We start from the raw sequence: 27,961 nt of genomic DNA, 5'->3' as shown, positions 1-27,961 counted from the left end.
AGAGAGAGAGAGAGAGAGAGAGTTACACTGACAGACTGAGAACAAGGAGGAAGAGGAGGGTTAGACTAGTGGTTCCCAACCTGGGGGGTCACTGTATTAATGAAAGGGGTCATGAGATGACAGGACAGGATAGAATAAAGACAACATTTTGGACAAAAAAAAATACAAACACAAAAACAAAAGTTATTCAAATAACAAAAAAAAAAAAAGTCCTCTTTCTAGAGCTGCAAGGTGAGTCAAATGGAAAAAAAGAAAAAAGAGTTGTGTTATAAAGTGATGTCTTGTATTTGAGGAGTTGGGAGTGAGGACGTGTTGGACAGGGAGACTAAACCTCATCTTAATTCCAATCTTAGCTCTAAAGCCAAATCCTAATTTAACCTCTAATTTAAAGTGAAGTGAGAAGCACCTTATCCCTCATCTTTCTCTCCTTGAGGGCATTTGGTTTTCATACTGTTAAGCCAAGCCTAGTCTAGCTTCACAGAAGCTCTGACACTGATACGACCATTTCAGTCGGCAGCGGAAGAAAATCCCTTTCCGCTCCCTACAAGCTCTGCCATTGGCTCAGACCTGCTCTGACTGACCGGCTGTGACCATATATGGATTTCCTTTCCGCTCCCTCCGTGTCGAATCTACCGATCTCAAATGTCGATCTCAATGCTAGCTCATTGCTACACGCTGAAAACGGTTGGATGGGGATTGTGCAATAAAGCAGGCCTGCTTGGTACTTTCGGTGGATGGTTGTAAAGGTAAACAGAGCCTCCCCCCCGCTATACCAGAGTGGAGGTATTGGCAGCCAGACCCTCTCCCGGTGTAGGGAGAGAGCCTGTTTCTGACACATTATTATGGATCCCACACCTTTTCTAGGTAAGACCCACCTTACTCTGCATCTGATTGGGTTGGGTTTAGGCACGAGGAGGTTGAGTTTAGGCATGAGGAGTGACGATTGGTTGGGGTTAGGGTAAGAACATCAGGGTAAGCCAATCAGAGGCAGAGTAGGGTGTTCAGAGGAAGAGTAGGGTGGGGTGTACCAAGAAAAGATGTGGGATCCATAATAACCTGTTTCTGACCTGTCGGGCTGAATTTGAGTCTCGTCTTATCTATATCTTTGTTATTAGTGTGTGTGTGTGTGTGTGTGTGTGTGTGTGTGTGCGTGCGTGCGTGCGTGTGTGTGTGTGTGTGTACCTTGACGAAGGTGATCTTGGCAGTGCACAGGTCACTCTGTGTGTTCTTGATCAGCACCTCTCCGTATTGCTCCAGCCAGCGCTGCTGACTCAGCACGTTGTGGATACACGTCACCACCTTGTTCCACTCATAGTGATCGCCGTACCTACACACACACACACACACACACACACACACATACTTTATGTCTTAGTAATATGTACAATTGTATGATGTATTGTTGATTGCAGCATTTCCAGTAGTCAGTCATCGTTAGTGCTATATGATTAGCTATCAGTAGATATTAGCATGGTTTGTGTAGTTCTTAATAGCACTATATTGTATAACTAGTTGTTACTATTGGAGCTGCAACAATCAATAGATTAGTTGTAAACTATTAAATTAATCACCAACTATTTTGATAATGGATTAATTTGTTTGAGTAATTTGTTAAGAAAGAAAAAAAGGTAAATTATCCGATTCCAACTTCTCAAATCTGAATATAAGGAAATTGCTAATACCAGGATTCATTTTTCCAACCTGTGATATTGTCACTTTTTTGTATTGTTTTGAATTGTGCTCCATCTCTAGTTGTTAGCAGGGGATAACAGTAGTTTTAGGTGTTCAGTGTAGTTTTAGGTGTTCAGTGTAGGTTCAGTGTAGTTTTAGGTGTTCAGTGTAGGTTCAGTGTAGTTTTAGGTGTTCAGTGTAGTTTTAGGTGTTCAGTGTAGGTTCAGTGTAGTTTTAGGTGTTCAGTGTAGGTTCAGTGTAGTTTTAGGTGTTCAGTGTAGTTTTAGGTGTTCAGTGTAGTTTTAGGTGTTCAGTGTAGTTTTAGGTGTTCGGTGTAGTTGTACGTGTTCAGTGTAGTGTTAGGTGTTAAGGGTGGCTCACTTGGGCAGGGTGACGTTGACCTGGTTGGAAGAGATGATCTCCACTGATTTCCCCCAGAACTTATGCTTCCATCTCTGATCTGAGCAGACAGACAGAGGTGCAACAGTCAGACAGACTTCTTAAATCTGCCTTTGACAAATAAATTTATTATAAATCAATAAATCAATAAATAAATCAGATTTAAAGTCACTCATCATCTTCACTACTCTAAGCATAAGTCTCACCACTGTGTGACAGGTGTCAGGTGTCAGTGGGCCCACTGTCTGATGCCTTCTGGTTCTGCCCTTCACTGACAGGATTCTGGGCCAGGATATGTGCTTGGTACTCTAAGGCCTACAAAATAACCCTTCAGCCGGAGGCAGAACCCGCCATCCTCGGCTTCTCAAGAGTCCTCTCTGAACTTCTGTACAGATGTGCAGCAGTCTCTGACCCAGGGGACAGCTGTTGCCAAAAAACTCATTTTGAAGGAATGGAAATCCCCCTCTTTACCTCCTTTTTCAACTGTGGTTGGCGGACATGATCTCTATTATACGCATGGAGAGACTCAGGGTCCTGAGAACCAACTCACTTAAAAAGAAAAAGTATATCTGGGACCCGTTTCTAGCCGACCTCGACGAGGTTAGGGGCGACGGGGGACTCGCCCGGCTGGTTTCTCATGGACCCTCTTGACATCACGCACATTTCTTATAAGCACATAAGCAGCTTATGCGGCTGGTAGCACCACGTTGTATTATTGAAGGTTCAATATGTATGTTTTTTCTTTCTTTTCTATTCCTGTGTTTGAGCCTGTTTGTTTGTGTGTTTGTGTGTCGTTCTAAAAATCTTTGAAAATAAAATATTAAAAATAAAGAAATAATAAAAACTAAAACTATGCATTTTTAAACAATAAAGATGAAACTGAAACGTGCACCCCACTCTGGAAACCAACTGAAACTAAACTGAATTGAAAACAAAAGTTAAAAAACGAAATGGAACTAAAAATAAAAATGTATGAAAAATACAAAGATATACAATTGTGATCAGTAGTTGAGTGGTCGTACCTTGCCAGAAAGTGAAGTTGTCGGACTCTGCGTGGCAGGCTGAGATAGGTGGGTGATGGCTAACCTGAAAACACACAAACAGGGTTCACACATCAGAAGCAGTTTTAAACAAGCCACAGATTCAGCAGATCTGATGGGGTGGGGAAGGCTGTTCCACATTTTTGGAGCTACAACTGCAAAAAGCACGATCAGCTCTGATTTAAAATGGGAATGGGGGGGAACAGATAGAAGGCCTTGATGCTATAAGCAGGTGCAAGGCCGTGCCAGGCCTTATACATATTTAATAACATTTTGAAATGAATTCTGTTGAGGCAAGAATTGGAAGTGATATGGACCAGTGACTAGTTTTTGTTAAAGACCCTGGACCCCAAATAAATATGCATTTTGAGTTGATCACACCACAGGAACCTATGTTAATAAGCCAGCGGGCAAATTTGAACGATGATGAACGTCGCAAAGTTTATAAATGTAGGTTTGAAAGTTATGGAGAAACTAGGCAGGATTATCCCCTCAAGCTCCCTGGGCTTGTCTGGGATTGTCTGGGCGTGTCGCATTGAACCAGCTCTGGCACTTCCCTAAATTACATAGTTAGAAGGTTTTTGTGGATTTTGGTTCCCAGGGTCTTTAATAGCCTAGCTGCGGCATTTTGCACCAATTAAAGATGAGCTAGAGAGATGTAAGTAAAGAGGGCGTTACAGTAGTCTAGTGAGAAAAAATTATGGCTGTAGTAATCAACCTGTGGTACGCGGGGTACCCTGTCTCTCAGACTTTGTAATTTCTGAGGTGGTACTTAAGATAAAAAGGTTGAAAAACACTGGATTAAGGTATGTACTAGAAGTTCTGTATTTCTGGCTGATAGTATGAGTTTGATTTTTGCAATATTTCTCAACTGAAAGAAACAAGACTGAATAAGATTAGTAGTATGAGGTTCAAAGTTCAAATGTCGGTCAAAAAGAATACCAAGATTGTGGAGATAATTTTGTCCAGGGTAACTGTCCTATGGGCTTTTCATATCGACACACACAAGCCTAATGACCAGTCACTGTTTCCTATAGACAAAAAACCTGGCGTCCTTCTTAATCCAGAGGTCTGTGGAGAACTCCCAACAGCCCTGAGCCTTCAAACACAAACACCTTCCTCTCTCTGAGCCCATTGAAGTGATGCTCCTCTCTCCTCTCTACCTGCTCGCTGACGTAGCGGAAGCCGCGGTCCTCTCGCTGGTTCTCGTAGGTTTCTCCCAGGACCGGGTTGAAGGGCTTGTAGCGGTTCCTCCAGGAGGCCCAGGCGTAACCGGAGATGGAGAACGCCGCCATGTAAACCTGGACGAAAAGCACTGCTTTCAATCATCAGCTGATTTAACGGTACTGGTAGCACTTTGTAATAAATAAATAAAAACAATTAATATTTCATATTTATCATTCAACGGAAAGGTAAGAAATACAAATTGGTGAATAGTTAAATTTCCTAATTTTGTACACTATTTAATCTTTGATTGTTGTTAATGTTATGTTACAGTATCACTATATTCTAACAGTTAATGTGATTTGTTTGCCTGAGTCATTTGTCATTTCAATACATTTCTCAAACTTGCTGGAAACACACTAGCCTACTCAGGGAAGTTTATGTACTGATTGATTGGTGATCGGTATTACTAAGCTACTGTAAAACTACAATGGCAGCACAATTTTCATTACATATTGGCACGTAACACTTTTCCTGCAGGTTAAAATATAGTATAAGGACATTGAGGCTTACACTTGACCAACCTAGGTATTGTATTTGTAATATTTTAGGTAGGTAGGTATATGACTGGTATTTTAAATAGGTAGGAAGCCATTTTTAGTTAGGTGTTTGTATTTGGAATCATATGTTTATTTGCACTATCTATGTCTTAACTTGTACATGTGTGTTTTATGTTCTATGTCTTTATGTTTTATGGTGTGCTGACTGTGCACAATGTATCTTGATGGGAAGAGAAGCCAAAGAAAAATTTCCACCATGGTGGACAATAAAGTATCAAATCAAATCAATCAACCTCAATGTGGAAAATATGCAAAAATGAGGAACAAAATCAATGTGGTCAAATACTTTGTAACTGGTCTGCTTTTAGGTTAAGGACAGAAGAATATATCACCCTTGGTACCAGCTAATATCCCAAGTTTACTCTACTTTCTTATTGTGTTTCTATGTTCAGGCCCCAAGGAAGACTAGAGGTGCATCCATGTGCTTTTAGGGATCCTTAAAGAAATCATAAACATAATGGGGATGGCAATACAATTAAGAGTAATTTAAGACCAAACCAAATCTGTGTAAAGCCTGACATCTAGTGGTAAAAAGCATGCGACTGAAACGCATCTGGTCTTAGCTGATCTTTGGTGCACAGATTTGGGTTTGGTGTTTAGTTACCGTACCTCTTTAAACTGATGAACTAAGGCCTAGTCCACACGTACAAAACACAACTTTCTCTCTGCGTTTTGGCCTTTAGTCCACATGATAACGGTGTTTTAGGTCACTGAAAACGAAGGTATTGGAAAACACCTCCCAAAGTGGAGATTTTTCAAAACTCAGTTTTCACCAGAGCGCAACCCCACAGCACTTTTTTTTCTCAGCATTCGGCAAACTGCAGAAATATTCACTCGACATCGTTACTTTTGTTTTCGCTGCTCAGCTGTATAGACGGTTTTCACGGAATGGTCAGTCCTGCACTTGAATGTTTTTTTTTCTTTTATGTCCATAGCAAACACTGCAAAAGGAAGTGAGCGGGGGTTCAATTTAGAATGTTTTTGTTGTCAAGTTAAAACAGTCTATATTGAAGAGCTTTCTGAAGACGCTGACATCATAGCCTCAACTTGCATATGGCAACTGCTGTTTTATTTGTATTGAGCATGTGTCAGTATGGTAACCGATCGGGCGGCGATATCATCGGAGTTCTCTAAATGGCAGATCAAAGTGGGCCAATCAGTTGCACGCAAGACTATTTCCTATGCGTGCCTAAAATGACTTCACTCCTCTCTCTCTCTCCCTCAACACACACACACACACACACAATGAATGAGAAAAATTAATATTAATTACATTCTCTAATCTATGAACATATTTTAAGCTCCCTTTTTCATCCGGCACATTATTAGCCGACTATGCATCAAGGAAAAGACCTGAAAGGACCAAGGCAGTGGTAAACAAAACATCCTTCTGCTAAACGTCGATGGGAAATGAGGTGGAGCGTTCAGTTTCCTGCCAGGCAACCAAAGCAGCGCCGCCTTGTCCTCTTGTGAGACGTGAGCATGGATCTGATCTGACTTGTCCTCTTGTGAGACGTGAGCGTGGATCTGATCTGACTTGTCCTCTTGTGAGACGTGAGCGTGGACCTGATCTGACTTGTCCTCTTGTGAGACGTGAGCGTGGATCTGATCTGACTTGTCCTCTTGTGAGACGTGAGCGTGGATCTGATCTGACCTGTCCTCTTGTGAGACGTGAGTGTGGATCTGATCTGACTTGTGCTCTTGTGAGACGTGAGCGTGGATCTGATCTGACTTGTCCTCTTGTGAGACGTGAGTGTGGATCTGATCTAACCTGTCCTCTTGTGAGACGTGAGCGTGGATCTGATCTAACTTGTCCTCTTGTGAGACGTGAGCGTGGATCTGATCTAACTTGTCCTCTTGTGAGACGTGAGCGTGGATCTTATCTGACTTGTCCTCTTGTGAGACGTGAGCGTGGATCTGATCTGACTTGTCCTCTTGTGAGACGTGAGCGTGGATCTGATCTGACTTGTCCTCTTGTGAGACGTGAGCGTGGATCTGATCTGACTTGTCCTCTTGTGAGACATGAGTGTGGATCTGATCTGACTTGTCCCCTTGTGAGACGTGAGCGTGGATCTGATCTGACTTGTCCCCTTGTGAGACGTGAGCGTGGATCTGATCTGACTTGTCCTCTTGTGAGACGTGAGCGTGGATCTGATCCGCTCAACTTCAACTATTTTACACTCTTTACACCGGAGAGCGTGGAATCTGCACCCTGCCACATGTTCGGAGAGATGTTCTAAAACGCTGTTGATGTGGACAGGATTTTTTTTTTTTTTTTACAGAGGAGCAAAAACACCGTTTCTAAAATAGCCTGTGTACATGTAGCCTGGTAAAGCATCCTGATCATGTGACCTCACATTGTGTTTGGTTCCGCGGCTCAGTCTGGCCCCCAGCAAGTAGTCCCGCCCATTGAAATCCCTGTGGATGGCTGGAAGTCCATACGTAGAGTCAAACAGGATGTGAGGTCACATGATCAGGATAGTGTCCGTGTGGACTAGGCCTAAAACTATGACACGTCGAGCCCAGATCCTGTCAGTGAGGGTCTGAATAAGCCGATGGGGACGGCCTTGCTTACCATCCTCTGGTAGGGGTCGTCGGTGCGGTTGGCGATTTCCAGCAGCTCAGGGTACTCCAGCTCCTCGCTCATCCTCTGCAGCAGAGACAGCGGCTCGTTCAGAGCGGCGGGCATGGAGACGCGCGACAGGTCCTTACCGATGTTGTTATACAAGATGGTCATGATGCCGATGTGGCTGTTGTCTGCTCCGTGGGCGGGCAGCACGGTGCGACGGCCTGCAGCAGGCAAACGGAGAGATCAAACTGAATATCATCATCTAATGGAATTACGATTATTAATCCAATTCAATATATCACAGAGCAGCCCAGAGGAGAGGTGATGGTTGCAGGTCGAGAGGCTGACGTGCCCAGGAGACAGACAGGCCCTGGACATTCTGCTCTCATACATCAGTTTATAGCAGAGCGGAGGCGTTACCAGTGTCGGCGGGGCGGGGCTTGTCCGGAGCGCTGGACAAACTGTCCCGGTACTTCAGGGTGGCAGAGGCTGAGGAGGGACAGGAGTCAGTCAGTCAGTCACGTTTACCCCATTCATAAATTATGTACCAAAATCCACCCAAAGATCGCATGCGGGAATGTGGCCGGGTAAGCCGTGAGATTTTTTCCTAATAATAATCTTATCATTCAAGCGAGCACAATGGCCATTTGGTGTCCTTTGCTCATTTATGCCAGGGAAATGGGCCTCAAACCAATTAAAACTAAAAGCATTGAATCCAATGCTTTTAATTGGTGTTGAACGTTGGATAATTTGAGAAGTACATGTACTAATGTCAAAATTAACATTCCTCATTGCTAAAAAGTATTTAGCAGTTCATGCACTATGTGTAGCCTACATACATGCCTTACAAATGATTTGTATGTCTTCTAAGATGTAGGTATATTATAATGTACTAGTGCAGTGCCCGTTCCCCCCATGCACCACCCCGTGGGCGCTTCCCACGGCACTGCGCTCCGTCAGGTCCCCCTAAGCACACTCCCCAAGTTTGAAGTTGATCCAACAAACGGTTCTCGAGATATGCGAAGGACAGACATACAGAAGTCGATCGGACGGACAGTCCTGGAGATACGTGAAAGCTGTGATCGTATTGGTTGAATTGCACAAAGTTTACCACTGGAATTCCTCGGGTTCCCAGCAACGCACCCGCCAAGTTTGAAGTCGACCGGACGAATGGTTCTCAAGATAACCCGCTTTTTGTTGCCAGTAGATGGCGCTATGTACAATTGCAAGAAATTCAGCACTGCACTATGCCGAGTTCCCAGCAGCACACTCCCCAAGTTTGAAGTCAATCGGATGAACGGTTCTCAAGATAAACCGCTTTTTGTGTTGCCAGTTGGTGGCGCTGTGCCGAATTGCACGAAATTTAGCTTTAGAATTTGTTGTCCGGTTGTTGATATCTCAGCAATAATGTGGCTATCCTTGCAGCTAAGCTACGGAGGGAATATTGTTTCTGTGCTGTCTGGCACAGAATCAGATGCCATGCAACTATACAGCAGGAGCTCATAGAACATTGAACTGACTGGAGGGAAGGGGCTTGAAGGACTACATCGCTTGGCGGAAGAAGGATTATTTGTTATCAATATTGCATTTTGTTGTTGTTGCTCAAACCTTAGCAGGTTACTGTTTTATAAAAGCTATAAGCCCCGTCAGGCTGTGATTTAGTGATTTAACAACAGCTAACATGTGTCTAAGGCACGCCGCTTAGACACGTCTTAGCTGTTGTAAAATCAGTTATTGCTTAAGAATATTTGAGAGGTAAAGAAAGGAATCTACCTCTCAGTCCTATATTTATTCACATTATTTACACTACTAATGATTATGTGATTATGTAATATATGTACCTCAAATATAATACAATAATATATACTAAGAATTTATATATATATATATATATATATATATATATATATATATATATATATATATATATATATATATATATATATATATATATATATATATATATATATATATATATATATATATCCAAATGTGACCAGCTTAGTTTGGGGACCGAGTGACGTACTTCCTCCTCCTTTGCGGGCTATTCAAGAGGTTAATTGTCAGCTGTCGCAAGTCGCTTTTATTTGCAGATATGTGACAGTCTATGTGTAAAGTTTCATATTAAAATGTGCATGATAAAAGATCCAAATACCTTATGAAAGTGCATTTGATAAGAGAAAGTAGCAATGAGCCGCTTGGGCGACGGCACCACAGAAGAAGGATATACCATGAAGAAGAAAGGCCCTGCAAAACTAAAAGTGGTTGGGTTTGGCATCGGTGACGCTATATATGTGTGTGTGTGACAATTATTATAATAGTATTAGTATAGTATAGTAATTTTGGAAAATATCGGCCAACCCTAGTCCAATGCTATCCGTGACAAAGTGACAGTGTTGATGTTAACAGAGAGTAGGCGTGGCATTGTGTTGATGTTGATAGAGTAGGCGTGGCCTTGTGTTGATGTTAAAGGTCCCATTCTGTGCAAAAGCTGTTTTTACTTGTAAATGCATATATACTGCTGTCATCCCTCCCTGTAATGAGTGGTCACAACCTCAGAACTGCCAGAGTTGGATTTGTCCCTATCCAGCTTCCCCCTGCAGTCTCTTCAAGCCACGCCCCTTACACTCTGTTCCCCCAGACGGGTTAATGTGACGTCACGCGGGTCCTTAAGCATACTGCGCGCGGTCTCTCTCACACAAGCTACCTGCGCCATTTTGTCTATAGCCACAAAATTAACACTTCTAGCTGGAGCGACGCCAACTGTACGTGATCCAGCAACTGCGGAGGTGCATTCGGTAAGTCTAGGCATTTTGAGATGTCCTCTTTAGCGTAGCAACCATTAAGTTAGCGATAGCTCGTTGCTAACGTTAGTTGTGGACACAACCTACAGTAGCGTGCTGGTCCACGGACGCTAATCTGATTGGCCGCTGGGAGCCTGGGGCGGGCTCTCCCTCAGCAGCCAATGGGAACTGTTAGTTCTGAATATATTATAGAAACAGACCATTCTTGGGAAGCGACGAGATGAGGAAGTGACAACTCCGTCAGAACGAACGGGGTTGCTATATTTTCGACAAATTAATCCAGAATCATGTTTTATGGACCAGAGACACACGTTTTTAAGAGGTTACAGCTGCACGAATTGGGACCTTTAACAGATTGTAGGCGTGGCCTTGTGTTGATGTTAACAGAGAGTAGGCGTGGCCTTGTGTTGATGTTGAGAGTAGGCATGGCCTAGTGTTGACAGAGTAGGCGTGGCCTTGTGTTGATGCCGATCTGGGGAGAGCCGAAACTGGCTCCATGCTTCCTCCGAGACATGGGCAGTTAGCCAGCCGCTTCTTTTCACCTGACAGAGGAAGCTTCACTGGTAGGACATAGCACGTGGGAGGTTCACGCTATTCCAACCAGTTCCCCTTCCTCTGAACAGGCGCCCTTAACGACCAGAGGAGGAACCACATTAGCAACCAGGATATTGCATGTTTTGTTGAAGGCGGTTCCTATATGAAGGAAACCCCTGGGAGGCATGGGGAGAACATGCAAACTCCACACAGAAAGGCCCCACCCGGGTGGTGGGCACTCGAGGACATGCGGACAGGCACGCATTCCTTCAGCGCTCACAGCGTCCCAGGTGGGAATCGAACCCAGGACCTTCGAGCTGTGAGGCGACAGCGCTTACCACTGCACCACCGTACCCCCCGCCTTGTGTTGATGCTGACAGAGTAGGCGTGGCATTGTGTTGATGTTGACAGAGAGTAGGCGTGGCATTGTGTTGTTGACAGAGAGTAGGCATGGCATTGTGTTGATGTTGACAGAGAGTAGGCGTGGCATTGTGTTGGTGTTGACAGAGAGTAGGCGTGGCATTGTGTTGTTGACAGAGAGTAGGCATGGCATTGTGTTGGTGTTGACAGAGAGTAGGCGTGGCCTTGTGTCGATGTTGACAGAGAGTAGGCGTGGCATTGTGTTGGTGTTGACAGAGAGTAGGCGTGGCCTTGTGTCGATGTTGACAGAGAGTAGGCGTGGCATTGTGTTGGTGTTGACAGAGAGTAGGCGTGGCATTGTGTTGATGTTGACAGAGAGTAGGCGTGGCATTGTGTTGTTGACAGAGAGTAGGCGTGGCATTGTGTCGATGTTGACAGAGTAGGCGTGGCCTTGTGTTGATGTTGACAGAGAGTAGGCGTGGCATTGTGTTGGTGTTGACAGAGAGTAGGCGTGGCATTGTGTTGGTGTTGACAGAGTAGGCGTGGCATTGTGTTGGTGTTGACAGAGAGTAGGCGTGGCCTTGTGTTGTTGACAGAGAGTAGGCGTGGCATTGTGTTGGTGTTGACAGAGAGTAGGCGTGGCATTGTGTTGTTGACAGAGAGTAGGCATGGCATTGTGTTGATGTTGACAGAGAGTAGGCGTGGCATTGTGTTGGTGTTGACAGAGTAGGCGTGGCCTTGTGTTGTTGACAGAGAGTAGGCGTGGCATTGTGTTGGTGTTGACAGAGAGTAGGTGTGGCATTGTGTTGATGTTGACAGAGAGTAGGTGTGGCATTGTGTTGATGTTGACAGAGAGTAGGCGTGGCAGTGTGTTGGTGTTGACAGAGAGTAGGTGTGGCATTGTGTTGATGTTGACAGAGAGTAGGTGTGGCCTTGTGTTGGTGTTGACAGAGAGTAGGCGTGGCATTGTGTTGGTGTTGACAGAGAGTAGGCGTGGCATTGTGTTGGTGTTGACAGAGAGTAGGCGTGGCATTGTGTTGGTGTTGACAGAGTAGGCGTGGCATTGTGTTGGTGTTGACAGAGTAGGCGTGGCATTGTGTTGGTGTTGACAGAGAGTAGGCGTGGCATTGTGTTGTTGACAGAGAGTAGGCGTGGCATTGTGTTGGTGTTGACAGAGAGTAGGCGTGGCATTGTGTTGTTGACAGAGAGTAGGCGTGGCATTGTGTTGGTGTTGACAGAGAGTAGGCGTGGCATTGTGTTGTTGACAGAGAGTAGGCGTGGCATTGTGTTGATGTTAACAGAGAGTAGGTGTGGCATTGTGTTGATGTTAACAGAGAGTAGGTGTGGCATTGTGTTGGTGTTGACAGAGAGTAGGTGTGGCATTGTGTTGATGTTGACAGAGAGTAGGTGTGGCCTTGTGTTGGTGTTGACAGAGAGTAGGCGTGGCATTGTGTTGGTGTTGACAGAGAGTAGGCGTGGCATTGTGTTGGTGTTGACAGAGAGTAGGCGTGGCATTGTGTTGTTGACAGAGAGTAGGCGTGGCATTGTGTTGGTGTTGACAGAGTAGGCGTGGCATTGTGTTGGTGTTGACAGAGTAGGCGTGGCATTGTGTTGGTGTTGACAGAGAGTAGGCGTGGCATTGTGTTGTTGACAGAGAGTAGGCGTGGCATTGTGTTGGTGTTGACAGAGAGTAGGCGTGGCATTGTGTTGTTGACAGAGAGTAGGCGTGGCATTGTGTTGGTGTTGACAGAGAGTAGGCGTGGCATTGTGTTGTTGACAGAGAGTAGGCGTGGCATTGTGTTGATGTTAACAGAGAGTAGGCGTGGCATTGTGTTGATGTTAACAGAGAGTAGGCGGGGCCTTGTGTTGATGTTGACAGAGAGTAGGCGTGGCCTTGTGTTGATGTTGCCAGAGAGTAGGCGTGGCTCCTCACTTGTGACGTTAAAGCGTGCCCGCTCACCGTGTCCCTCGTCGGGCTCAGAGGTGCTGGTGGTCGTGATGTCACTCAGGCCGGACTCGTCCGACGCCTCAGCTTCTGACGAGCTCTCGCACACGATCACCTCGTTAGCGTCAAAATACTCCGCCATGGAGTCGGCCACCGAGGGCGCACGGCGGGTGTGACTCAGAGAGGGCGTCGTCTGTCAGGGAAAGGAGGGGGTGGGGGTCAGAGGAGAGGGAGACCAATAACACAACTTTAGACTGCGTGCAGTGGGTAAGAGTGGGAAGCTAAGCAGGGTGCCATGTAGGGTGCAGTGGTCGGGGTGGCCAGGGGGGGGGGAACTTTCAAACCAGAGAGCCGTGTTCATGTCCCGGCGTGTTCAAAGAGTACATTTCAACCCCAAGTCAGAAGTTGGGTTTCTATCCAAGTGTATCACAAATTTGAACTGAATTTTTAGAAAATCGGCAAAAGAGAGTGCGAAATGATATTAGGAGTTGGTGGGCAGTCACTTGTGCTGTCTGCCTGCTGATTAAAACCTGATAGGTGCTAGTGACCGAGCTGTATGAAAAACATCTATTAAAAAGTTGTTGTTTTTTTATCGACCATGCTACACCATGAAATGGCCCCACTCTTCAATTCGGCACACATAAGGTTTAACCCATTGATACCTGATTGTAGCAGTTGTGTGTGTATCCCTTTAAGACCGCGAACCGCGTCACGCGGTTCACGGTCTTAAAGGGATACACACACAAATGAGGGATATACACGCAAATGCTGCATCAGGTATCAATGGGTTCCACAGAGCAGTTGCTCTAACGGCCACAACACGGCGTGGAGTGCAGCCAGTTTCCATTTCGACGCCCATGTGAACTGATCTGAGCGTCCACACTGCACTTCTGATCTGAGCGTCCACACTGCACTTCTGATCTGAGCGTCCACACTGCACTTCTGATCTGAGCGTCCACACTGCACTTCTGTTCTGATCTGAGCGTCCAACCTGCACTTCTGTTCTGAGCGTCCACACTGCACTTCTGTTCTGAGCGTCCACACTGCACTTCTGTTCTGATCTAAGCGTCCACACTGCACTTCTGTTCTGAGCGTCCACACTGCACTTCTGTTCTGAGCGTCCACACTGCACTTCTGTTCTGAGCGTCCACACTGCACTTCTGTTCTGAGCGTCCACACTGCACTTCTGTTCTGAGCGTCCACACTGCACTTCTGTTCTGATCTAAGCGTCCACACTGCACTTCTGTTCTGAGCGTCCACACTGCACTTCTGTTCTGAGCGTCCACACTGCACTTCTGTTCTGATCTAAGCGTCCACACTGCACTTCTGTTCTGAGCGTCCACACTGCACTTCTGTTCTGAGCGTCCACACTGCACTTCTGTTCTGAGCGTCCACACTGCACTTCTGTTCTGAGCGTCCACACTGCACTTCTGTTCGGCGTCTGTTCTATTTTTTCCATGAGCCACGAGCGAATCTGTCAAGCTGAAGAGCAGATCATACCAGACAGGAAGTCAAATCCGGCCAATTGTCAAATAAAACGAATTTCAAAATAAAATACTGATTAATGATGGTTTTGTTTGTCCTGTATCTGAAGTGGGGTTTCAGGTGGTCATCCGGCACAACAGAGCGAGAGAGGGACAGAGAGAGAGAGGTACAGAGAGAGGTACAGAGAGAGAGGTAGGTAGGTACAGAGAGAGAGAAAGAAGGGTATGTACACAGAGAGAGACCAAACAAAATGGCCTTCTTGTGTGGACAGCCAGGTGTCTGCTCGTGCAGGAAATGCACGTTATACCATGTGATAACATGTTTTTCCACATGTTGTATAGCAACATGTTTTCCACAACTACCTGCTTTACCTGCTTTCTACACAACAACCTGCTTTATCTGCTTTCTACACAACTACCTGCTTTCTACACAACGACCTGCTTTATCTGCTTTCTACACAACTACCTGCTTTATCTGCTTTCTACACAACTACCTGCTTTCTACACAACGACCTGCTTTACCTGCTTTCTACACAACAACCTGCTTTATCTGCTTTCTACACAACTACCTGCTTTCTACACAACGACCTGCTTTATCTGCTTTCTACACAACTACCTGCTTTCTACACAACGACCTGCTTTATCTGCTTTCTACACAACTACCTGCTTTCTACACAACTACCTGCTTTCTACACAACTACCTGCTTTATCTGCTTTCTACACAACTACCTGCTTTCTACACAACTACCTGCTTTACCTGCTTTCTACACAACTACCTGCTTTCTACACAACTACCTGCTTTACCTGCTTTCTACACAACTACCTGCTTTCTACACAACTACCTGCTTTCTACACAACTACCTGCTTTCTACACAACTACCTGCTTTCTACACAACTACCTGCTTTCTACACAACTACCTGCTTTATCTGCTTTCTACACAACTACCTGCTTTCTACACAACTACCTGCTTTACCTGCTTTCTACACAACTACCTGCTTTCTACACAACTACCTGCTTTCTACACAACTACCTGCTTTACCTGCTTTCTACACAACTACCTGCTTTCTACACAACTACCTGCTTTACCTGCTTTCTACACAACTACCTGCTTTCTACACAACTATCTGCTTTTTCTACACAACTACCTGCTTTCTACACAACTACCTGCTTTCTACACAACTACCTGCTTTCTACACAACTACCTGCTTTATCTGCTATCTACACAACTACCTGCTTTCTACACAACTACCTGCTTTCTACACAACTACCTGCTTTATCTGCTTTCTACACAACTACCTGCTTTCTACACAACTACCTGCTTTACCTGCTTTCTACACAACTACCTGCTTTACCTGCTTTCTACACAACTACCTGCTTTCTACACAACTACCTGCTTTACCTGCTTTCTACACAACTACCTGCTTTCTACACAACTACCTGCTTTCTACACAACTACCTGCTTTCTACACAACTACCTGCTTTATCTGCTTTCTACACAACTACCTGCTTTCTACACAACTACCTGCTTTACCTGCTTTCTACACAACTACCTGCTTTCTACACAACTACCTGCTTTCTACACAACTACCTGCTTTACCTGCTTTCTACACAACTACCCGCTTTCTACACAACTACCTGCTTTACCTGCTTTCTACACAACTACCTGCTTTCTACACAACTACCTGCTTTACCTGCTTTCTACACAACTACCTGCTTTCTACACAACTACCTGCTTTACCTGCTTTCTACACAACTACCTGCTTTCTACACAACTATCTGCTTTTTCTACACAACTACCTGCTTTCTACACAACTACCTGCTTTCTACACAACTACCTGCTTTCTACACAACTACCTGCTTTCTACACAACTACCTGCTTTATCTGCTTTCTACACAACTACCTGCTTTCTACACAACTACCTGCTTTCTACACAACGACCTGCTTTATCTGCTTTCTACACAACTACCTGCTTTCTACACAACTACCTGCTTTACCTGCTTTCTACACAACGACCTGCTTTATCTGCTTTCTACACAACTACCTGCTTTCTACACAACTACCTGCTTTACCTGCTTTCTACACAACTACCTGCTTTACCTGCTTTCTACACAACTACCTGCTTTACCTGCTTTCTACACAACTACCTGCTTTCTACACAACTACCTGCTTTACCTGCTTTCTACACAACTACCTGCTTTCTACACAACTACCTGCTTTCTACACAACTACCTGCTTTACCTGCTTTCTACACAACTACCTGCTTTACCTGCTTTCTACACAACTACCTGCTTTCTACACAACTACCTGCTTTCTACACAACTACCTGCTTTCTACACAACTATCTGCTTTTTCTACACAACTACCTGCTTTCTACACAACTACCTGCTTTCTACACAACTACCTGCTTTACCTGCTTTCTACACAACTACCTGCTTTATCTGCTTTCTACACAACTACCTGCTTTCTACACAACTACCTGCTTTACCTGCTTTCTACACAACTACCTGCTTTACCTGCTTTCTACACAACTACCTGCTTTACCTGCTTTCTACACAACTACCTGCTTTCTACACAACTACCTGCTTTACCTGCTTTCTACACAACTACCTGCTTTCTACACAACTACCTGCTTTCTACACAACTACCTGCTTTCTACACAACTACCTGCTTTACCTGCTTTCTACACAACTACCTGCTTTCTACACAACTACCTGCTTTCTACACAACTACCTGCTTTCTACACAACTACCTGCTTTCTACACAACTATCTGCTTTTTCTACACAACTACCTGCTTTACCTGCTTTCTACACAACTACCTGCTTTACCTGCTTTCTACACAACTACCTGCTTTACCTGCTTTCTACACAACTACCTGCTTTCTACACAACTACCTGCTTTCTACACAACTACCTGCTTTCTACACAACTACCTGCTTTCTACACAACTATCTGCTTTTTCTACACAACTACCTGCGCACAACAGATAAACATGGGACACTGCCATCAGTGAACGTCAGCTGCCTGGGTTAGGGCTGCTATAGACTAATGGGTGGAGCAAGACACAGCTGCCTGGGTTAGGGCTGCTATAGACCAATGGGTGGAGCAAGACACAGCTGCCTGGGTTAGAGCTGCTATAGACCAAAGACACAGCTGTCTGGTTAGGGCTGCTATAGACCAAAGTGTGGAGCAAGACACAGCTGCCTGGGTTAGGGCTGCTATAGACCAAAGGGTGGAGCAAAGCACGGCTGCCTGGGTTAGGGCTGCTATAGACCAATGGGTGAAGCAAGACACAGCTGCCTGGGTTAAGGCTGCTATAGACCAATGGGTGGAGCAAGACACAGCTGTCTGGGTTAGGGCTGCTATAGACCAAAGCACAGCTGTCTGGGTTAGGGCTGCTATAGACCAAAGACACAGCTGTCTGGGTTAGGGCTGCTATAGACCAAAGACACAGCTGCCTGGGTTAGGACTGCTATAGACCAAAGACACAGCTGCCTGGGTTAGGACTGCTATAGACCAAAGACACAGCTGTCTGGGTTAGAGCTGCTATAGACCAAAGACACAGCTGTCTGGGTTAGTGCTGCTATAGACCAAAGCACAGCTGTCTGGGTTAGGGCTGCTATAGACCAAAGACACAGCTGTCTGGGTTAGGACTGCTATAGACCAAAGACACAGCTGCCTGGGTTAGAGCTGCTATAGACCAAAGACACAGCTGTCTGGGTTAGAGCTGCTATAGGCCAAAGACACAGCTGCCTGGGTTAGAGCTGCTATAGACCAAAGACACAGCTGTCTGGGTTAGGACTGCTATACACCAAAGACACAGCTGTCTGGGTTAGAGCTGCTATAGACCAAAGACACAGCTGTCTGGGTTAGGGCTGCTATAGACCAAAGACACAGCTGTCTGGGTTAGGGCTGCTATAGACCAAAGACACAGCTGTCTGGGTTAGGACTGCTATACACCAAAGACACAGCTGTCTGGGTTAGGACTGCTATAGACCAAAGACACAGCTGTCTGGTTTAGGACTGCTATACACCAAAGACACAGCTGTCTGGGTTAGGACTGCTATAGACCAAAGACACAGCTGTCTGGGTTAGAGCTGCTATAGACCAAAGCACAGCTGTCTGGGTTAGGGCTGCTATAGAGCAAAGACACAGCTGTCTGGTTTAGGACTGCTATACACCAAAGACACAGCTGTCTGGGTTAGGACTGCTATAGACCAAAGACACAGCTGTCTGGGTTAGAGCTGCTATAGACCAAAGACACAGCTGTCTGGGTTAGGACTGCTATACACCAAAGACACATCTGTCTGGGTTAGGACTGCTATAGACCAAAGACACAGCTGTCTGGTTTAGGACTGCTATACACCAAAGACACAGCTGTCTGGGTTAGGACTGCTATAGACCAAAGACACAGCTGTCTGGGTTAGAGCTGCTATAGACCAAAGACACAGCTGTCTGGGTTAGGACTGCTATAGACCAAAGACACAGCTGTCTGGGTTAGGGCTGCTATAGACCAAAGACACAGCTGTCTGGGTTAGGGCTGCTATAGACCAAAGCACAGCTGTCTGGGTTAGAGCTGCTATAGACCAAAGCACAGCTGTCTGGGTTAGAGCTGCTATAGACCAAAGACACAGCTGTCTGGGTTAGGGCTGCTATAGACCAAAGACACAGCTGTCTGGGTTAGAGCTGCTATAGACCAAAGACACAGCTGTCTGGGTTAGAGCTGCTATAGACCAAAGCACAGCTGTCTGGGTTAGAGCTGCTATAGACCAAAGCACAGCTTTCTGGGTTAGAGCTGCTATAGACCAAAGACACAGCTGTCTGGGTTAGGGCTGCTATAGACCAAAGCACAGCTGTCTGGGTTAGAGCTGCTATAGACCAAAGCACAGCTGTCTGGGTTAGAGCTGCTATAGACCAAAGCACAGCTGTCTGGGTTAGAGCTGCTATAGACCAAAGCACAGCTGTCTGGGTTAGAGCTGCTATAGACCAAAGACACAGCTGTCTGGGTTAGGACTGCTATAGACCAAAGACACAGCTGTCTGGGTTAGAGCTGCTATAGACCAAAGACACAGCTGTCTGGGTTAGGGCTGCTATAGACCAAAGCACAGCTGTCTGGGTTAGAGCTGCTATAGACCAAAGACACAGCTGTCTGGGTTAGAGCTGCTATAGACCAAAGACACAGCTGTCTGGTTAGGGCTGCTATAGACCAAAGGGTGGAGCAAGACACAGCTGCCTGGGTTAGTGCTGCTATAGACCAAAGGGTGGAGCAAAGCACAGCTGCCTGGGTTAGGGCTGCTATAGACCAAAGACACAGCTGTCTTGGTTAGGGCTGCTATAGACCAAAGACACAGCTGCCTGGGTTAGGGCTGCTATAGACCAAAGACACAGCTGTCTGGGTTAGGACTGCTATAGACCAAAGACACAGCTGTCTGGGTTAGGACTGCTATAGACCAAAGTGGAGTGGACGTCACAGGGTCACGTCGCTGCATCACGGTAACAGAAGATCTGAGGAAACAAGTGAAACCGAAACTAGAGAGATCCCAGGAATACGGAAAAAGACGTCTTGTGCCGTATGACGCTGGGCTTTCCCATTAGGAATATGATGATGTAGATATATAGATAGTAGACTCTACTGTATGTGTGCTAATTGAAAAACAGCTTTAGACTGTTGAAGGCACCACAGCGCCTCCCTCTGCCTGTGATGTGCTGTTTGTATGTGTGCGCTCCTGTCAGCAGTTTGGAACGTTTAGATTTGGGGTTTCGGGTTGGGCGTCAAACGGCACATTACAGTTGGGCTTTCGGGTTCGGGCCTGAACGTCGCGGGCTTGGGCTTAATGTCTAGGGCCGTACAGACCTCTATACAACACATAGAGACACACATATACAGACACACACATACACAGGCAGACACACACTTGGATTGTGTACCTGGTCCTGGCGGACAGTGCAGAAGTATTCCTCAGTGGAGTCAGAGGACAGGGAGAGTGAGTGCACTTTGGTCAGACGAGACTGCACATCAAGCTACACACACAGGTACGCATGCACACACACACACACACACACACACACAGGCACACACACACCAGCCACACGGACACACAGAGAGAAAGTTAGCTTATCAGAATAGAGTGCAGAGTCAGACTGCAGGACGTTCACACTGAGCAGACTGGTTGATGGGTCTCTGTAAAGATGCACGAGAAATTATCGTAATGGTAAATGTATTTATTTCCCCTTACATGTCCTTATCCCCTGCCAAGCTGTCCCGGTCGTTGCTCCACCCCCTCTGACGATCTGAGGAGAGTTGTAGACTAGCACATGCTTCCTCCATATTATGTGCAGTCGCCAGCTGCTTCTTTTCACCTGACAGTGAGGTTTCACCGGCAGGACGTAGCACGTGGGAGGATCACGCTATTCCCCTCGGTTTCCCTCCACCCCCCCAACAGGCACTGCGACCGACCAGAGGAGGGGCTAGTGCAGCGGCCAGGACTCATAGCCTTAATCCGGCTTCACACCTGCAGACACGGCTACACACACACACACCTGTATGGACGCGCCACCAAACCGGTTGCGACGCGGGGCTCGAACCTGCGACCCTCGTGTTGGTAAGCAGGGAATCTACTGCGGTAATCGGCCGGTAATGGGAAATAGATGCTATATTATCAATATAGGCACCATTATAGCTGGTAAATATTGTCTATAATAATAATATCTATACAAAATGAGTTGTTTACAAGGGGAAATCCTGTGGATACCTTTAAGCATGAAATGCCATAGGGCTTTGTATTGTGTTATATCTGTAGACTAAGCAGCCATAGGCTTTCGCTTCTATAACACCTTTATTTTTGTATTTACTACTACTAACCTGTATTTAATACGCTGACATGTCTGATTTGACACATAATAATTTGGATTCTGAGACAAAATGCTTTATCAAAGCCAGGGGATGTTGCAGAGTTTTGATGGACTTTAGTAGACAAACTAAAGTAACATTTGAAGAGTCACAAGTGTTCTTCTTCGGTGGTCCGTACGCACGGCGCTAAAGTAGGAAATATTGCGGAACGGACTGTATTTATTGAAGCCGTGCGTGGGGAGTGAGGACCACTCACCTGTCCATGATAGCTAGGTTTGTTTTTCTCTTGAGGGGGAGGGGGTCCTGTGGGGAGGGGGGATATGTCTGTATGTTTGAATGCATCTGTATATGTATATGTTTCTTTTTTATGTATGTGGTTTCCATCTTGGCCTTTCTTACACTCAGGTGCGCATAAACAGGTAAAAGTTAAGGTTATGTTATCAAAACAAAACAAAATCATTTTAAAAAGAAGTTCATAGTACTTAGTTTAAAATACAATTTTTTTTAGATTATCATTAAGCAGGTAATTATCGGTTATCTTAGGTATCGGCCATAAGATGCAGGTAATTATCAGTTATCGGTGTCGGCATTGGCTGAAAAAAATCCATATGGTCCATCCCTAATCAGTCAGAATGGAGACTTATCTATGTAGGACATCTATAGGTCTGCAGCTACAAGGTTCAACAGGAAAATCCCGTATTTTTGCTTCCCTGGTGTCACCTTTCATAACGTCTCAGTAGAAGACGTCAGATCCACCACAGCTGTGGATGCAACAGTCACGTACAACACAGAATGTTTATAATGAGAACCAGCAGCTTTATAGAAGCTCACAGAGAGGCTTGAATGTGTCAACAATTCTCAACTGTGCTGTTACACCTATTTACTAACTATGAGTAAAAAAACATAAATCAAAAGAACTTCAATTTCTATTCTTGCACAAAATATATAAATCCAAGCCTTTTCAATGATCCACGTCTATTTATGTCTATTAACAAAATGCAAGGCCTTGATTACCCCCCCCCCAAATTCAAACTTATTTTTTTCGTACTTGAAAAAAAGTCTGTCTCTCTCTCTCTCTCTCTCTCGTAGCGTGTGGGAGGATCACGCTATTCCCCCCTAGTCCGCCCCCTCACCCCCGAACAGGCACCCCGACCGACCAGAGGAGGCACTAGTGCACCCACCACCAGGACACCCCGCTGGCTTCCCACCCGCAGACACAGCCAATTGTGTCTGTAGGAACATCTGACCAAGCCGGAAGTACCGCTGCCGGGAAACGAACCTGGGTCTCCGTGGTGGTATGAGAGTGCTCTTACGTCCAACACTACACAGCCTGTCAGACTGTCAAACTGTCAAGGATTTCAAGGATGTGTGTGAACCCTGACCCCAGAGTCAAAGAGGGTAAACCAAGACAAGAGCGTGTGTGAACCCTGACCCCAGAGTCAAAGAGGGTAAACCAAGACAAGAGCGTGTGTGAACCCTGACCCCAGAGTCAAAGAGGGTAAACCAAGACAAGAGCGTGTGTGAACCCTGACCCCAGAGTCAAAGAGGGTAAACCAAGACAAGAGCACATGGGAACCCTGACCCCAGAGTCAAAGAAGGTAAACCAAGACAAGAGCACGTGGGAACCCTGACCCCAGAGTCAAAGAGGGTAAACCAAGACAAGAGCGCGTGGGAACCCTGACCCTAGAGTCAAAGAGGGTAAACCAAGACAAGAGCGTGTGTGAACCCTGACCCCAGAGTCAAAGAGGGTAAACCAAGACAAGAGCACATGGGAACCCTGACCCCAGAGTCAAAGAAGGTAAACCAAGACAAGAGCACGTGGGAACCCTGACCCCAGAGTCAAAGAGGGTAAACCAAGACAAGAGCGCGTGGGAACCCTGACCCTAGAGTCAAAGAGGGTAAGCCAAGACAAGAGCGTGTGTGAACCCTGACCCCAGAGTCAAAGAGGGTAAACCAAGACAAGAGAGCGTGGGAACCCTGACCCCAGAGTCAAAGAAGGTAAACCAAGACAAGGATGTGTGTGAACCCTGACCCCAGAGTCAAAGAGGGTAAACCAAGACAAGAGTGTGTGTGAACCCTGACCCCAGAGTCAAAGAGGGTAAACCAAGACAAACTCATCCTAGCCGGGAGGAGACGTCACTCAGCCAGACAGGCTGCTCTCACACCATCAATCAGTTTCACTGTGTGTGTGTGTGTGTGTGTGTGTGTGTGTGTGTGTGTGTGTGTGTGTGTGTGTGTGTCTGTCTGTTCCCAGTCGCCTAGGAAACAAGCCCCGCCTACGATGACTGGCTGCTGTCCTCCTTGAGCCCCAAACAGCCCAAACCTGCTCCACAGTTTCTCTCACACACACACACTTTTTGACACCACTGGTCCATGATTTTGTGAATGTACAATGTTTGTGTCCTTGTAGCGTTTTCTTCTATGTGGACATAGATTGTTAAAATGCGTGTACCTCAGACAGCGTGCTGCACAGTGTGTGTGTGCGCGCACACGCGTGTGCGTGTACCTCAGACAGCGTGCTGCACAGTGTGGCGAGCTGTGTGTGTGTGTGTGCGCGTACGTGTGCGGTCCTCTTCACTGAGGCTGCAGCATGTTAGATCGCCACCCTGGCGGCGGGTACCAGTAGGCTATAGGTCACAAGGCCCGTCTCCGCCTAGCCTGCGTAAACCCAGCCTCCACGTGACCTCTATCTATGTGCTATCAGTCACAAGAGTCAGTCTTGTGCAAGCAGCAGAGACTCGCCTGACAAGCAGCAGAGCGAGCAGAGCCACCAGAGACACACCCACGGAGGAGGAGTTTGCAGTAGAGGGGGGTGGGGGTGCTGTTATATTGAAGGAAATTACTGTTCAGATGTTTCAGGTCAGAAAATATTAGCTTCAGAGTCAGTGATTTGCTTGAAATGCTTCATTTCACAAAAGGCTCATTATCTCAGCTTCTAGATGGAAACGCGTTTTTGCTGTTTTTGACCTATCTTCTCCGGCTGATAACTAAAGAACGGAAAATGATATCAATAAACTTTTTTTTGCTGCTGATACAATAGAGTCTCATCGTTCTTTGTGCGTGTTCGGTGTTTACATAGTAATATCACACAATATTCTGTAGGCCTCGAAAAATCACTGAAAACGCTCTGAAACTCTGGCACTGGGAGCGTCCGTTCTCCAAAAGTGGCTGGCACTCAATGAGTTAATGGCCACAGAGAGTCAGGACCTCGGTTTAACGTCTCATCTGAAGGATGGTGCTCACTCACAGGACAGAGTACCTGTCTCTGCCCTGGGGCATTGGGGAGATTATTCATGAGACCAGAGGGAAGAGCACCTCCTACTGGTCCTCCAACTCCAGTTCCAGCACCAATCTCTCATCCAAGGAGGATCCCCAGCAAGACCTGCTTAGCTTCCCCAGGAAAGCCAGTAATGTAATGCAGGAGCCACTGGTGCTGACAGTTATAGTTACGCATGGCTGCAGTGCATGTGATTTTGCTTTGAAGCTGCCACGGGTAACTTTCCACGTTGATGCCTATCGTTGAATCACTTGATTTGACCAAGTAAAACTATTTTATAAGTATTTTATGAAACGCCTAAATGAATGGCGGATGAAATGCCTTTGTGCATATGCTGACCCTGGAAGAGGGTGTTGCTTTGGCTCTCTATAATGACGCAGAGGGACTTGACAAATAGCCCAGTCAACATATGAGCTGGGCTGCTCATGTCAGACTGACTCATGATGACGTCTGAAGAGATCTGCTCTTCAGCTGCCTTTCAAACGGTCCAAATTTTAATTGTTAAAACAATAAAATCATATGCAGATTCTGGTGATAATTTTGCTTACACACACACACACACACACACACACACACACACACACACACACACACACACACAGGCACACATCCACACATCCGCTGGGATGTGTGCCTGTGTGTAAATGCAGCGGAGGGCCTCAGTGTGAAGGGCCGGTCTCTGTCTCCACCTAGTGACAGGAAAAGGAATTACAACATGCTTTTCCACACACCATCTGAACGTCACTGCTGTGCAGTGTTACAGCATCTGTGCAGACAGACTAAATGGATTGTGATGTCTTCTGTCAATGTCATGTCCTACTTGGTCTCTTTTCATTGATAAATCTGTCCAGGGAGCACTGTCTGTCCTCTAAACAGAGATTATCTGTCACTTTGTGTGACACCAGCTCAGTGGCCTTGTGGTCTGAGTGTCCGCCCTGAGACTGGGGGGTCGTGAGTTCAATCCCCGGCCGAGTCATACCAAAGACTATAAAAATGGGACCCATTGCCTCCCTGCTTGGCACTCCGCATTGAAGGGTTGGAATTGGGGGGTTAGATCACCATATGATTCCCGAGCGCGGCGCTGCTGCTCACCGCTCCCCCTGGGGATGGATCAAATGCAGAGAACAAATTTCACACATTGTGTGACAATCAGTGGGACTTTAGCTTTACCCTTACCTAGTTTGGGATGACTGTGTGTTACTTATCAACACAATAGTACATATTACTAATGTGAATCATTTTTATTTTTTTTCCCTGATTTTTTATCCCATTTTTATCCCCCGTTAGTGCTCATTTATTTATCCTGATTGCTGCTCCACCCTCTGCCAATCTGGGGAGAGCCGAAACTGGCTCCATGCTTCCTCCGAGACATGGGCAGTAGCCAGCCACTTCTTTTCACCTGACAGGGAAAGCTTCACCGGTAGGACATAGCACATGGGAGGTTCACGCTATTCCAATGAGTTCCCCTCCATCCGAACAGGCGTCCCTAACAACCAGAGGAGGCACCAAATTAGCGACCAGGATATTGCATGTTTTGGTGAAGGGGTTCCTATATGAAGGAAACCCCCAGGGGGCATGGGGAGAACATGCAAATTCCACACAGAAAGGCCCTTTTGACGACCCCACCCGGGCGGCGGGCACTCGAGGACATGCGGACGGGCACGCATTCCTTCAGCGCTCACAGCGTCCCAGGTGGGAATCAAACCCAGGACCTTCTAGCTGTGAGGCGACAGCGCTTACCACTGCACCACCATGCCCCCCCTAATGCGAATCATATTGACATGGTTTTGAATTCAGGTTGTTAGTAAGATAAAGTGTGTTGAAAAGTAACACAGATGTGTTTGACCAAACTAAACATGTTGTGACATCCTTTTTAACAGTGCAGATGCACTAGTGTACATAGTAACATGTATGTACAATATTACACTAACTTTATAGTTGCTAGATTAGGGCTATAAAACATGAGGCAAAAAAAACTATTTAAGTGGCCAAGGGAAGGCAGCCCTTTCCTTTCAGAGTCATGGTGCTGTGCTGTGGGAGTCATGTTCACACTGCAGCTGAGACATGTCCCTCACATGGCACTCTGATGTTTCTGAGTCATGTTCACACTGTGGCTGAGACGTGTTCCTCACATGGCACTCAGATGTTTATAATCAGCGTGAACTCAAAGCTACATGGACTCACATCTTTTCAATTCTTCTCATGGACCAGATGGATAATGTGCTACAGTCCAATCCTGAGGCATCAGATCTACTGTACCTGCCACTCAAATCAGAATTTCTTGATGATGCCAAGACAAGCAAATCTTGTGGTGGCATCTTGTCATCTGTAACCAGAGAGACAGTTGTCATAATGTACTCAGCTTGTCGGAACTGACGTCTCAATCCAGTCAAACTAGAAGGAACGTACCAAAACAAAATAGATTGAAACAAAAGCAAGTGATGTCTTTTGTTATTGATTATAGGGCTGGACGATAGTTGAAATCAATTAGGGCTGTGCAATAAAATCAATTGTTTATTTATCATTGTTTATTGTTTATTGTTTATTTGCACAAAGAAAAAATGAATAGCAACATAGTACAAGTATCTTAATACAAAGAAAATTGTGCAGGTGAGGGAAAGAAACCCGGAGGGGCTTATAGAGTCTCACCTTATTTAAAAGAAAATCTAAACAAATTAAAGACTAATAATGAAAGAAAAACAAACAATCAAGACAATATATTTAAAACAATATAAAAGTATATATATACAGAAAAGAAAAAAGAAAAAAGAAAAAAATATATAATAAAAGAGAAGGAAAAGAAAAGAAAACGCAAACAGGTGCACCAGCGGGTAAACCAACAAAATCAATCAATAAAATACAGGGGGAAATAAATAAATTAGGGTTTGCAAATAATTTCAACTGCATTTCCCATAGTTGTCAGATACTGTGCTCTTTTGAGAGAAGTTGTTTATATTTTTTTTTTGAAAAGTGGAAATACGGCAATATATCACAATATTTCCCCCCGCAATACAGTACTGTATTGATATTTCAGAAAAACTGCGATATATCGCTGTATTGATTTTTTGCACAGCTGTGTGTTCAGTGACACAACAATAGCCTACTTATGCACTTTATTTTAATTTCAGCGTGTTCAGTAACATTGTGCAACTGTGCAAATTTGCAAATACCGTTCAAATAAATTGGAATGCAAATTTTTGAATTAAACCGTTTTGACTCAATTTGTCTACTTGTTATCAATATAA

At 45.5% G+C, this 27,961-nt stretch overlaps 1 protein-coding gene across 1 annotated transcript in view; it reads right to left on the bottom strand.

Annotated features, from left to right (window-relative positions):
* The window catches only part of LOC310788603 (oxysterol-binding protein-related protein 6-like), a gene marked incomplete at its 5' end in the record, with an annotated part of 34,126 nt that extends 8,968 nt beyond the window's left edge, over positions 1 to 25,158 (bottom strand). Inside the window, 10 exons of the mRNA XM_083650131.1 lie at positions 1,183 to 1,327; positions 2,053 to 2,131; positions 3,093 to 3,156; positions 4,274 to 4,411; positions 7,470 to 7,684; positions 7,884 to 7,952; positions 13,122 to 13,299; positions 14,016 to 14,411; positions 20,518 to 20,582; positions 25,056 to 25,158. Coding sequence (XP_083506257.1) covers positions 1,183 to 1,327; positions 2,053 to 2,131; positions 3,093 to 3,156; positions 4,274 to 4,411; positions 7,470 to 7,684; positions 7,884 to 7,952; positions 13,122 to 13,299; positions 14,016 to 14,411; positions 20,518 to 20,582; positions 25,056 to 25,158 — 1,452 coding nt within the window. The remainder of the gene's footprint in view (positions 1 to 1,182; positions 1,328 to 2,052; positions 2,132 to 3,092; positions 3,157 to 4,273; positions 4,412 to 7,469; positions 7,685 to 7,883; positions 7,953 to 13,121; positions 13,300 to 14,015; positions 14,412 to 20,517; positions 20,583 to 25,055) is intronic.
* Positions 25,159 to 27,961: the final 2,803 nt, after the last annotated feature.

This window comes from Poromitra crassiceps (assembly GCF_964638095.1).
Source record: "Poromitra crassiceps genome assembly, chromosome: 13".
NCBI classification, from domain to species: Eukaryota; Metazoa; Chordata; class Actinopteri; order Beryciformes; family Melamphaidae; genus Poromitra; species Poromitra crassiceps.
This window is presented reverse-complemented; position numbering and strand designations above follow the sequence as displayed.